The following is a 13,012-nucleotide window of genomic DNA, read 5'->3' as shown; positions in this document are numbered from 1 at the left end:
TGTGTCATACAAGGTACTACATGACTATGATAGTAAGGTGTATAAGGTGTATTAAAAGTGAGTAGTATTTTAAGTAATTTGAGATAATTCTTAATTATGTAGATAATTGAGTAATTATTGGTTAATGGGGGATTAATAATTAACTAAGATGTTGGTGGTTGATTGGTTGAGGATGGATAAGCTAAAAGGTGGCAGCCATAGAGGTCTTGAATAAATAACTCATTAGTCATATGCCAAGGTAGATTATTTAGGTAAATCATGGGACTTAGTCATCAAAGAGGTGGGGCCCACACCCACTTAGTAAAGACATTTCACAGAATTAAGAAAGGGATGTTTGAATCAAGAACTCAAGGTTACTGCTGGAGAAGCTCACAACTTTGAGAAATTTCATAAGACTTATCCAACTCAAAGTAACGTGAGGAATTTCATAAGACTTCTCCAATTCATACAATGATACAACGTTAGCAACGTGAATCCAACGAGATTCCAACGAAATTTATTAGCACCTTAGCAATATGAGATTTTTCAATTTTAAGGAAGTACAGTGCAATCTTTCTCAAGAAAAGCGGTTCAGGTATGTTAAGGCTATCCCTTCTTTCTTTTGGCATGATCCATACAATACAAATGAAACGAGCAAATGCACAGCTTTCATAAATGATTCTATTCATAGAAGTGCTTATGTTCTTGATTCCCCATGTGTCATATTACTCTATCATCTGTTCATGGGTCTCAAAAAATACGTATTTGATAAAGTTTATCCGAAAGGCATATTGACTTTTATGGCATTCCGAGAAAATCTTATTAACGTATTTCTTATGCATTTCATGCATTTATACATGTACATTGACCCATGACTCAGACGACGTTATATAAGTGTATATATGTATGTATATATATATATATATATGGGAAAAGGTTACGGCGTTACATACGCACCACCACTTGATCAACTGGTATACGTTGGTGATTTTGACCACAGTGGCCGAGATAATATGATGGAATTCCCTCAGAGGCTGATGATGTTTTGAAACATGTACCTATGCACGACATGACATTCATACGTATATGCATGAAACTATAAGTATTTCATGATTTACAAAGTTTTCCATACTTACAGGTTGAGTTATTTACTCTACATTTCTTACATGTTTGTTATGTACTTATTTTTGTGCCTTACATACTCGGTACATTATTCGTACTGACATCCCTTTTGCCTGGGGACGCTGCGTTTCATGCCCGCATGTCTTGATAGATAGGTCGAGAGCCCTCCAAGTAGGCTATCAGCTCAGTAGAAGATGTTGGTGCGCTCCATTTGCTTTGGAGTTGCTTGTTTGGTTAGTATGATTTAGACGTGTATTGTTTGGTATGGCGGGACTCTGTCCTGACCTTTATGAAAATTATGTATTCTTAGAGGCTTGTAGACAGATGTCATGTACATAAAAGATTGTATGGCCTTGTCGGCCCATGTTCAGTACACGAGTGGTTATTTTGGTCTTATTGGCCCGTACTTCATATGTATAAGTTTGTATTCCCTCATACTTTACTCCGGTTCATTTACCTATTATAGAATGATATGAAAGATATGTTACGTTGGTACTCGGTCGAGTAAGGTACCGGGTGCCCGTCGCAGCCCATCGGTTTGGGTCGTGACAACTTATTTGTGGGGAATTGGCCTTTTAGGGTTCTTAGGTTCTTATATTCACTATGTATGGAGTTATTCTTGATATGGCTGAGTTCCTACTTATTTGTTTTGTCTCTACATGCTTAATTGGAATTAATTGCTTCATGATTCACTCTTATTGCCTAATTGTCATCCTATAGCTATCTTTTCATAACTGCCTGTGTTATTTGAGATTTATTATCATCCTTCCTATAGTTGTCTAGTATTAAGTGAAGCTAAGATCACCTTTCCTTATATTGAATTGTCGAATATCCTCGTAACTTTCAAACCTTAAAGGGGGTTTAGATAACCTATATCTTTGTTGACTTGCCTTTATGTGGGACGACTGAACTCGTGTTAATTTCCTTGTTATTGACTTGTATATTGTGGGATCATTACTACATGTTAGTTTTCTCTTTGTTAAATTGTTCCCTTTTTTGCCTTTCATTCCTTACTGTGGTTATTCCTTGTGAACTGGTTCTACCATTTCCTTGTGATTTAAAGTTCTGGAGTGGATACACTCGCCGTACTTTGTACTACTATCATTGTTGTTGTTGTACTAGTTGTGTTAGTGCACGAGGTTTCTGCCGTGCAGTTGTTGTTATAGGGTTGCAGGAGGTCTCTGTCATGCGGTCGTTGTTATGGGGTTGCATGAGGTTTCTGTCGTGCTATTGTTACTATTGATATATTGCACATGTGGCATGATAAGTCAGGATATATGTATATTTATATGTAGGTTGCGCATGTGGCGAGACAAGGTGGGAACATTATGATGCACGTGTGGTGAAACAAGGCGGGCACTTATTATGTTATTATCACACGTGGCGAGACAAGGTGGGCTATGTTAGGGATTGATTGTGATGGTCTGGGGGAAATCTTGTTGTTGACATTGTGTTATGGTACGTTTACCTGTATGAGCTTTACCACATGAAAGTTGTGAGAAAATGCCTTACGTGTTGTCCTTTTTTTCCTTATGTTTTTAGCTGGTATGATCTATGTTAGAACACTTGAAAAAGTATACACGTAGCTAAATACTCCTATTGGTTAAGAAGTTTTTCCCTGGTATTGTTAAGTATAGAGGTACACCCTCGTTTGCTTGTCATATATGTGAGAGTGGCCGTAGTTAGTCAGTGAGTGTCAGCATGTTCATGAGGTATGATGAGGGCACAGGATGCCAAGTGTTAAGGTTCAGGTATTGAGACTAATGAGCTGTAATTTTGTTCGAGGTTCGGTACTTCGGGGAGTTGTTGGCTAAGACCTGATGTGAAAACTATCGTAGTTTCTGAGTTATTACTTGCCTTTACTGCGTTGTGATTTGTGATTTGGGTTTATGTTTCCGGTCACTCTTTTATGTCATTATTACGGTGTTTCTGTTGTCACTTGCTATTTTCTTCCATGTTGTGATTGTTGTATTGTTATCCATATCATGTAGCTTTTATATATACATGTTCTGTTGTTCCTATGCTTATATTTGTATAGTTTATTGGACTAGTAGGTGTCCTGACTGTTCCTCTTCACTACTCTACCGAGGTTAGTCTTGATACTTACTGGGTACCGATGTGGTGTGTTCACGCTACTCTTCTGCACATTTTTTTATGCAGATCCAGGTATTGATCGTTAGTAGCTATGAGGATCATTGCTGAGGAAACTCAACCTGCTGCTGCATTCGCAGGCTTCCAAGTCACCTTCCTATTTTATATTCACACTATTGTACTTGTTTCCATACAATTGTGTTTAGAAGTTGTAGCGAAACTCTGTAGAGCTTATGACTTGTACTACCGGATTTTGGGAATTATAAATTTTGTAGAGATTTCTGCTTCAAGACTGTTAAATTTTATTTATTATTGTGGTATTTAAGTATGAGTTAGGCTTACCTAGTCTCTAAGACTAGGTGCCATCACGATACCCAAACAGAGGGAAAGTTGGGTCGTGACATGACTCTTTATCATCCACAAGCTAGCGATCAAGTGGAAGTCTCCAACCGGGAGATAAAGAGTATTTTGTCCAAAACAGTGAATGCTAACTGGACAGATTGGTCCAAGAAGATTGATAATGCATTATGGGCCTACCGGGCGTCTTACAAAACACCTATTGGAATGTCACCGTACCAGTTGGTGTTTCGGAAAGCTTGTCACTTTCCGGTGGAACTTGAGCACAAGTCCATGTGGGCTCTAAAGAAGTTGAATCTTGATTGGGATGTAGCTGCTAACTTGAGGGTTGCACATTTGAATGAATTGGATGAGTTCCTGTACCATGCTTATGCAAGTTCATCTTTGTACACAAAAAAAATAAAATATCTTCATGACAAATACATTTGGAACAAAGAGTTCAAGGTGGCTATCTTGTATTGTTGTTTAACTCAAGGTTGAGGATGTTTCCTGAGAAGCTAAAGTCTAAATGGAGTGCTCCTTCTGAAATTGTGGGTGTGATACTTTTTGGTGCATTGGACTTGAAGAACAAAAACAATAAAGTATTCCGAGTCAATGGTCACCGGGTAAACCACTACTTGGTAAAAGTTGGAGATAGCCACGTCGTGGCGGTCATTCATTTGAATTGATGGTATTATGCATCGTATCGCGACGTTAAATCAGACACTTCTTGGGAGGCAACTCATGTTTCTTTTTCTTTTTCTTTTATAGTTAGGTGTTTTTTATTCTAACTTGATTTGAAGTCTGCTACAAGCTAAGTGTGACTTACATGAATTGTGGACAAAAATCTGGCTAAGTGTGGAAAGAAGTGCAAACCGCAGGTGATTTGTGCGGACCACACATTTTTAGGTGCTACAGCAAAAGCACATTGCAACCGCACAATTAGTTTGCGGACTGCACAAAAGAGAGGTAGAAAACACCAACTCTCTGAAGTTTCGCCTGTCAGAAAAGAGGTCAATGTGCGGCCGCATGAGAAATTTACGACCGCATCAGGAAATTTGCGGCCGCACACACAATTGTGTGGACCGCAAATGAGATGCTGAAGATGATGCCCCAGGTAACAGAGTGCAGACCGCACATGAAAATCTGCAGTCACACTCGACCTTCTTCCCCTTAATAGACTGTAACTATAAATAGAAGAGCAGGGGCAAGGGTTACAATTTTTTCACTCTATGAGCACAAAAATAGCTCTATTGAAAATTCTTGGTGATTCTATTTGTCCACACACACAACATCTCTGATCATTCACTTATTCGTCTGGTATGCTTTAATTCCTTATTTTCTTTATTTTAGTTTAATTTGTAGATTTTAGTTCTTTTTAGGCCATTTGTCATTAGAATTAAAGTGTGTATCCATGTGGGGGTAAATCTGTAATGGGTTAGCTAATACATGCTCCATGGAGACTGGGTTAGCATATTTACATGTTTCTATGATGTTGCCATGTCGAATTGTGCACAAAACGGCAAAACCTAGATAGAAAAAATTAAAATGTGCGTAACTTCTGAATTCTGCGGCTACACTTGAATTTGTGTGTTCCGCAGATACTGATTATAGGGTAGCATAGTGAAAGAAGGGATCTTCTGCCCCAAGTGACATTGTGCGGACCGTAGAATTCCCATTGCAGCTACAAAACACCCTAGTTACTATCATCAGAAAGTATACACTTTTTGACTCTAATGTGCGGCCGCATGTCTAATTGTGCGGAACGCAAAAATCATATTGCGGCCACACATTAGCCAATTCTCTATCATCAGAGAGTTGTCATTTTTGGGTCTCAGAGGTATGGCCACAAGTGAAATTGTTGGACCACACATCACTTTTGCGGTCGCACATCAAAAATATGTGGTCTACAAGTCCTCATCTGCGACTGTAAGGAAATTGTGCGGATCACAGATCTTGACCATGCAAGCATGATTTGTTTGTGAACCCTCACTATGTCTTCTGGTTTATACCTAACCTACATATCTCCTGTTTATGTTTAAACATTGAATTGCAACTAACAATTGCCTTTGGTTGATATAGACAATGGTTCAATCTAGGGTACGAGACGACACTTCTAAAGGGAAGGGTGAACCTTCTTGGGACGAGGCAAGAGGGCCTTACCTCTTGGCCAACAACAAGAAATTAGAAATAATACATCAACGGGGAGAGGGAGAAGTACAGACCTCTCTGTGACAAAATAATATGTCTCGTCTAGGGAAGCATCAGAGGGCAACTCAGCCTCTGTTCAGAAGCAGTCGGTTGTACAGTTAGGACCACCAGGGAGGTTTCAACTCAAGGACAAGCCATCTTCATCTCACAACACTTCATAGATATCGAAAAGTGCTAGTCGGGCTTCTAAGCCTTCGGTCGCACCAGTCCCTATGACACAAGATACACCCACTCAAGACATCCCTGATGATGGTAGAGTGGGAGATTCCATAGTTGCTGAGCTTGAACGAACAAAGAAGAAAGAGGTTTGGGAGGACCAATTCATAACCCTGGCAGCTTTCATTAGCTTCCGCACACGATGGCCAGCGAGGCCGGTAACCCTTGAGTGACAATTCTTATTGATAGATTTGGAGAGATACAACCCATCCGTGTTGAGATAGTTTAGGGAATGCAAGGGGTGGATGTGGTTTACTCAGAGCGTGGTCAATGCCAAGGAGTACCTTGTCCGAGAATTCTACGCCAATGTGGCACATATCAAAAAATGGACAAAGGTGACAAAAGTGTGTCACCTCAAAGTGAGATTTTATTAGCACACACTCAACACATACTTGGGCTTTGATGATGTCAAGCTAAAAAAATACTTGGAGAAGTGTGCACTTGGAGATTCCGTCCGTTCGTGCTTAAAGGAGATTCTAGCAGCACCAGGACCACCACCACCATGGATTGCCACTGGGGTTTCTATCCACTGGAGCACACTGAGTTTCGAGGCAAAAGGGTGGCAATCCTTTGTCTCTAGCAGACTGGACCCAAGTCAAAATGAGACTCACCTTCCGATTCATCGGGCAATCTTGGTTGCTTCTATTATGGTCAGGTACCCGAGCAATGTGGGTGCCGTGATGTTGGCCAACATCTCAGTGATCACCTGGCAAGATGACTAATCCTACCCGTATCCCAACACTATAGCAGAATATCTCACGGATGGGAAGGTAGAGCCAAGGAATTTTGATAGAAAGGTGAAGATAAAAAGCTTTTCTCTTGGTACTCACTTATGGATGTGAACAACCCGAAAAGGAAAGTTCGGCCTTCTACCACTATAGGCCAGTCTAATGAGCCAGCTGTGATAGTTGTTGAGATAGATGATGTTCGATCCACTTCGACCGTGCCTTGCTCTAGTGTCGCACCCATGCCTCAACCATCATCTACGGTCCCAACTGCAGTTCCTGCCACAGCTTCCACCTCGGCTTTGAAGCCGGTACCCATGCCTATTTCCCCACTCTTTGCGATGCGAGTCTCCCAGATATTGGTGAGTCTCAACAACTGGATGTGGACAACCACTGCAAAGTTGTTTGACTTATCTAGTACTGCTACAGCACAGTCTTTTGTTCAGGCACCTCAGTGTTCGCCGACCATTGAAGAGATATTGAATAAGCTCCTAGAAAACCAGAATACTATTATGGCTACATTAGAATAGCATGGTTCAACTGGGAAAGGAAGTAAAAAATATGAGGACATCCCAAGCTAGCAAGAAGTTAGTGGAAAAGCTCCGAAGATAAGTGAACAGAATTGCTACAGTCGGAGACCTTCCATTTGACATGTTACTTGACCCCCCACCAGTCGACACCAGATCTCGCAGCCCCATCTGCACTGGTAGCACCAGCTGGCCAGTCTGACAAGCTAGACCTTGATGCTGACACTATTGATGCAGTACATCAGATGTTCGCCAACCCAGCCACACCTAGATTTGAGGATGATGAGATATAGTTGGTTGAGTCGGAGGACAATGAGATATTCTGCTATACCCGAAACTAATGAAATCATGCAAATTGTGGAAATGCTGGAGTTTGGTCTCCCATGATGAATTTCAAATCAAAAAGGAGCCTTCCGAAGTACAAGGCAATAAAGGGCGCAGAAGCATAGATATGCGGTCCGCAGAAGAAATTGCAGACCGCAGAATTCCATCTGTGGCCACAAACCAAGAAAGAAACCCCAGCAGGACTTTCAGAAATGTATGGACCGCACATGAATTGTGCGGCCGTAGAACTGGGCTTTCACTGACAGATCCAAAGTTCAGAGAATATGCAAAAAAGCCAAGTCCTGAAGTCCTTGTGAAGTAAGGACCGCACAAGAATTGTGCAATCGCAGAAGATTGCCTCGCGGCTGCAATAAGAAATGTGTGGCTGCGACACTTATCTTACTGCCAAGTTGAAGAAATCTGCGGAACGCACATGGAATTGTGTGGCCGCAGAACCTCCCGAGGTGTATTTTTGTTCGCGATTTTTTGCCCTGTATAAATAAACAAGTTTCACAAAATTAGGTCAGGTTTGAACATGTAAAGCTGTTGTAGCCATTTCTTTTTACTATCTTAGGAAGTTTTAGCTTATTGGAGTATTTTAACATTAGATTTCATCATTTTCATCTTTCATTATGAGTTTAATTAGTTTTTCTTCTCTATTTTCTGTAATTTCCAATATGAGTAGCTAGACTTTTACTAGGGTTGTCACCCTACCCTAGTATGTAAACCTTATTGATGATTAAATTAATGTTTGTTTATGATTGGATGTTGATTATGTAGCTTAGTTTATGCTTAAATTTTAGAATTAATGGTTGCAAACATTGATTCATGCCTATTTGACTTAGTCTCTACTTGAGAAAGAGGGATCTAGTATAGGATAACTTAGCTAATAAGGAATTGGGTTAATTGAGAGATTGATTAACCTAATTAAAGGGTTCAAACTAGAGATAGTGAGGACCTGACTTGAACTCATATCAATTGTTCTAATAGATACCCATTTGGACTTGAGAAAACCAAATTGGGCAAAATCACTCTCTGGCCGAGAGGTATTGAGTGAGTACCGTAGAGTCGAGGGCTATAATACACCCCAATCAACAATACAAGTATTAACTTCTTTATCCCATTAGGCAAACACCTAGATTATATTCACAACCCTAGGTCTTTAAACTATTTGGAAAAATCTCAAAAAATATTTATCTCTAGTTTATTTCCTTTAGCATGCATTTATTAGAGTAACTGTAAAAGTAGAAAACAAAACTCTGTTGTGGAAGTGCAATATTAGATAGTCCATTTGCTTGCTTAAAATATATACCCCTAACACCCCTCATAACTCCCAGTGGATTCGACCCCGACTCCTAGTTGGGTAATTATTATTGCATACGACTATATCATATCTCTTAGTGAGGTGTGTTGTGGACGTCATCACTAACTCAACAAGTTAAGCATCATGTTGAGATGATAAAGATCATCGTCTTCTATGTAGAGAAGCTCTCTCATCACTAGCTTCTCCATCATCATCGATCATCATGGTGCCTATGACTGGCCCAGGAGCACGGCTAGTCACCACCACTTTCGGAGACGACTCAGGGGCAGCAGCCTTCGCCCTCTTATTCGTTCCCCCGTCCATGGAGGAACGCCTTCTTTTTGGTTGCTTGTTCTCCGTTCGGGGACTCCGTAATGAAACACTTGTACCCGAAGCAGGCCCGAAGACACTTGTTCGAGTGAGTGCCTCTTGAAATAGCCTCGCCACATTAGTAGGGTCAGCCAAAACACCCTCATCGAGGACATCAATTGAGCTAGAGAGTAGATCTGATTTCAGAGAAAAGATGTTGATGCGATAGCGAAGTGAATCTGGGAACTCGGCATTTTTGCTCATCGCGGACGCGGCAGAGGTCATGCAATCGTGAAGGTTCATCTAGTTGTGGTACAGGTTCACGTTGAGAGTTATACATTCGTTTAAGGGGATTAGAGGCTGGTGGAAGGTTGTTCATCGCGGTCGTGAGTTTTGATATAGGTTGGCCAAAGTGTTCATCGCATTCGCGAGGTGTCTTCCGCAAATAAGTAGCTCGTTTCCTTTGGCACTGATTCTTGTTCTCCGTAATCGCGAAGTGTGTTCCGCGATCGCGTAAGAGGAATGCCTGGGCAGAAGTATAAAGTACTCTATTTTGGGAGTTTTGGCCATTTTAGCATATTTGGAGCTATGGAGCTTTGATTGAGATGATTTTTGGAGCAATTTTTATCATAAGGATTGGGGTAAGTGTTCTATACTCGATTTTGATTATATTTCATGAATCTATCTTCGTTTTAGCAATTGGATTGTGAATTTTAAAGAGAAATTGGGGGTTTTAGCCTAAAGTTTCATAGAGTAAATTTTTGAGTTTTGAACATCGATTCGGATTTGGATTTGGGTGAAAATAGTATGGTTGGACTCGTAATTGAATGGGTTGTTGGATTTTTTTATTTTATCGGGTTTCGAGATGCTGGCGCGGGTTAGACTTTTGGGATGATTTTTGGGCTTTTGATTAAGGATTCTACCTTTATTATTTGGAATTGTTTCCTTTGGTTGTATTTGATGTATTTGAGGTTCTTTGGATAGTTTTAAGCCGTTCGGAGGTCGGCACACACGGGATGGCATTTTTGGAGCATCATTTGTCTTGCTCGGTATTGGAATTAGCTTGGTTGAGGTAAGTAACACTTCTAAACTTGGTGTTGAGGGTATGAAACCCCAAATTACGTGTTAATTGTTTGGTGTTGAGGTGACGCACATGTTAGGTGACGAGCATGTGGGCGTGAACTGTGTGAATTGTGACTCAATTATTCCTGTGGTACTGTATAGTTACCTGATCTTATATGTAACCATGAAATCTCTGCGTACTAGAGCTATTGAGTTGTGATCCATGTTAGAAACCATGTCTAGACTTCATGCTTATTCTATTGGAACCCACTAGTGTCATATTGCTGTTGAATTATTTTTTTAAATTGTAAATTCATACTCAGTCATGTTCATTTATTTCATATCATATCTCAGTCTCTGTTGCTATTTATTGACACATCATATCATCATTTTGGGCTAGTTTCATGGCATTGTGAGCCCGAGAGACTAGAGAGATTGATGACTGAGTGGGGCCGGGGGCCTGATGGTGAGGATGTTTATTGGATCGGGCTGCGTGCCGCAGCATATTTTATTGGTTTATGATTGGAGCAGATTGTACGCCGCAACATGTTTTACTGATTTATGTCATGATTGGCTTATTATAGTACTTGGACTGAAGGAGCCCTCCGGAGTCTATACACATCCCCAGTGAGCGTATATACATGTGGATTGGGTTGCACACCGCAACGGGCCATATGGCTATCTATTTGTGGATCTGGTTGCACACTGCAAAGGGCCTTATGGATATATGTAGATCAGGTTGCATGCCGCAGCAGGTATTGTATAGTGCTGACTGACTGAGTGTGCTAAGTATTGAGCATAGTGAGAGAGAATGTGAAACAGTGAGATTGAGTACTCTGAGAGTGTGAGTACATGAGTTCATTATTGAGATGCATTGCGTTAGACATGCGTTCTTGAGATACATGCATAGAGATGCATTTCCTTCCGCTATCCGGTTTTGGTGACATTCATGATTTTATCTATATCGTGACATGTAGGCATAAAGATGTACGTTCCACACGCTATCTGAAAATGAAACATCTTATTTATTGTAGAAAGCTTTTGGGAAAAATCACAATTTTCAAACTTATTCATATTTTTGGCTGGGTAAAAGATTTGGGTTTTTACTGATAAACTTGAAAAGCAGACCTATTTTCTGGAGTTGTGAATGAGCCGAGCATTTTATCTCTGAGTTACTTCTTTTATTACTTTCATTATGTTGTTATAAACTATTGTTGGCTATTGGTGTTGGACTCTGACCTATGTTCTAGCTCGTCACTACTTTCAGCCTAAGGTTGGGTTTGTTATTTATTGAGTACATAGGGTCGGTTGTACTCATACATCACTTCTGCACCTTACGTACATATGTTGGATGATGTTGTTGTGATCGACGAGAGCTGGAATTAAAGACGTACCTGCATTCCGGATGTAGCTACCTCTTGTCCATGATAGCCTTAGATTTATAAAAATCTGTTTAACTACATTTCAAACAGATGATGTATTTATTTCATATCAGCTTGGTAAATTCTAATATTAGAAGCTCATGATTTGTACTACTAGTCTTTGGGAATTGTATAGGATTCAGATATTTTCTTATTTAATTGTCTTATTAAATTTCATTAGAATTGGATAGTTTTTAATTGGTGTACCTAGCGGGTTGGGTTAGGTGCCATCACGACTAGTTGGATTTTGGGTCATGACATGGCAACTGCAACAAACTGTTCCATCCACCCATAGTCGTTGTTGTCATCCATGCTAGATAATAGAGCATGATGACCGCGTTTGCTGAAATTAATCATTCCCCCGCGAAAGATTTTGGGGGAATAGAGATTCATATCATGAGCTAAAGATAGCTCCTCTCCCATTTCTTGTCACAAGCGCCGAAGATATGCAATCATCCTCCACACAGAAGGACATACTTGTGCCAAACACACTTGATAGCGGGGGCAGAACTCTGCAATAATGGAGTCAAGCTCTTTGCTAAAAAAGAACGCACCCAAAGTAAAGGGATACATTTAAAAATATGTCAAACCCTCCTTAGGTAGAGTCACTCGCTCATTAGATCAGGAGCAACAATATCCAATTCAGAGAAGCGGTTATCTTCCTTCACAACAGAAATATTGGAAGGGAGAATGAAGAAGGGTATTTGTCGATAGCCCACATGTGAGGGAGAGCCAAAGGAAATTTCTCTTCGAAGTCTTTTGATGTAACAAAACTTCTAGGAATGATAGAATCCACCATTGGAGGAGCAGCATCATCGGATTTGCTCTTGCCCTATGGAGAGCTGACGTTCTTTGAAAAAGAAGTCATTTGGACGAAAGAAAAGCTTTTCCATTTGAGGGGAGTTAAAGAAAGGTTGATTAACAATAAGGAAGATTTTAGAAAGCTTGCAAAATTATGGAGTATAAGGGGCGAAGATTGATGCGTATAAGTAAAAGTTTTGGCGGCTAAATTCGTGGCTATGATTAACTCGATAATCGGTAAAAGTTATGCAGAATCATGGGATGACGCGTGTTCGGGGCATTAAATGCGGAGAGACGTGTGTCTAATCAACCGTCAGAAGCCTTCAAAGGGAATCATAGTAATTCCCGCCAAAAGATTATTTCTACCAACTTTCCGGTGACACAAAGCTATGTCACCAGAAAGCAGGGAGACTATTTGTATAGGGTAAAATATGTCACGTCAGGTGACCGTTTAAAAGAATGACACGTGGAACCGAAGATAATTATCCCATTTGATACCTGAAGGAAGGACATTCATAAAGAAGCAATAAATACCTTCTGCCATTGGTGGCATTAATGAAGAATATTCCACAGAATTAAGTACGC

The 13,012-nt window shown here is 40.4% G+C and overlaps 1 protein-coding gene across 1 annotated transcript; it reads left to right on the top strand.

The window, feature by feature from the left end:
- Positions 1-3,594: 3,594 nt before the first annotated feature.
- LOC138883149 (uncharacterized) lies at positions 3,595-4,217 on the top strand. Its single transcript, XM_070163809.1, has 2 exons — positions 3,595-3,935; positions 4,025-4,217. Exons 1-2 carry the CDS (start codon positions 3,595-3,597, stop codon positions 4,215-4,217), a joined length of 534 nt encoding a protein of 177 aa, XP_070019910.1.
- Positions 4,218-13,012: the final 8,795 nt, after the last annotated feature.

This window comes from Nicotiana sylvestris, chromosome 12 (genome assembly GCF_000393655.2).
Source record: "Nicotiana sylvestris chromosome 12, ASM39365v2, whole genome shotgun sequence".
Classification (NCBI taxonomy): domain Eukaryota; kingdom Viridiplantae; phylum Streptophyta; class Magnoliopsida; order Solanales; family Solanaceae; genus Nicotiana; species Nicotiana sylvestris.
This window is presented reverse-complemented; position numbering and strand designations above follow the sequence as displayed.

What these genes read in the sequence shown, in the direction of transcription:
- LOC138883149 (XM_070163809.1), top strand. Translation starts at nt 3,595, where the DNA reads ATGACTCTTTATCATCCACAAGCTAGCGATCAAGTGGAAGTCTCCAAC. An exon ending in GCTTATGCAAGTTCATCTTT is followed by an intron (nt 3,936 to 4,024) that starts GTACACAAAAAA and finishes GTTTAACTCAAG; the next exon opens with GTTGAGGATGTTTCCTGAGA.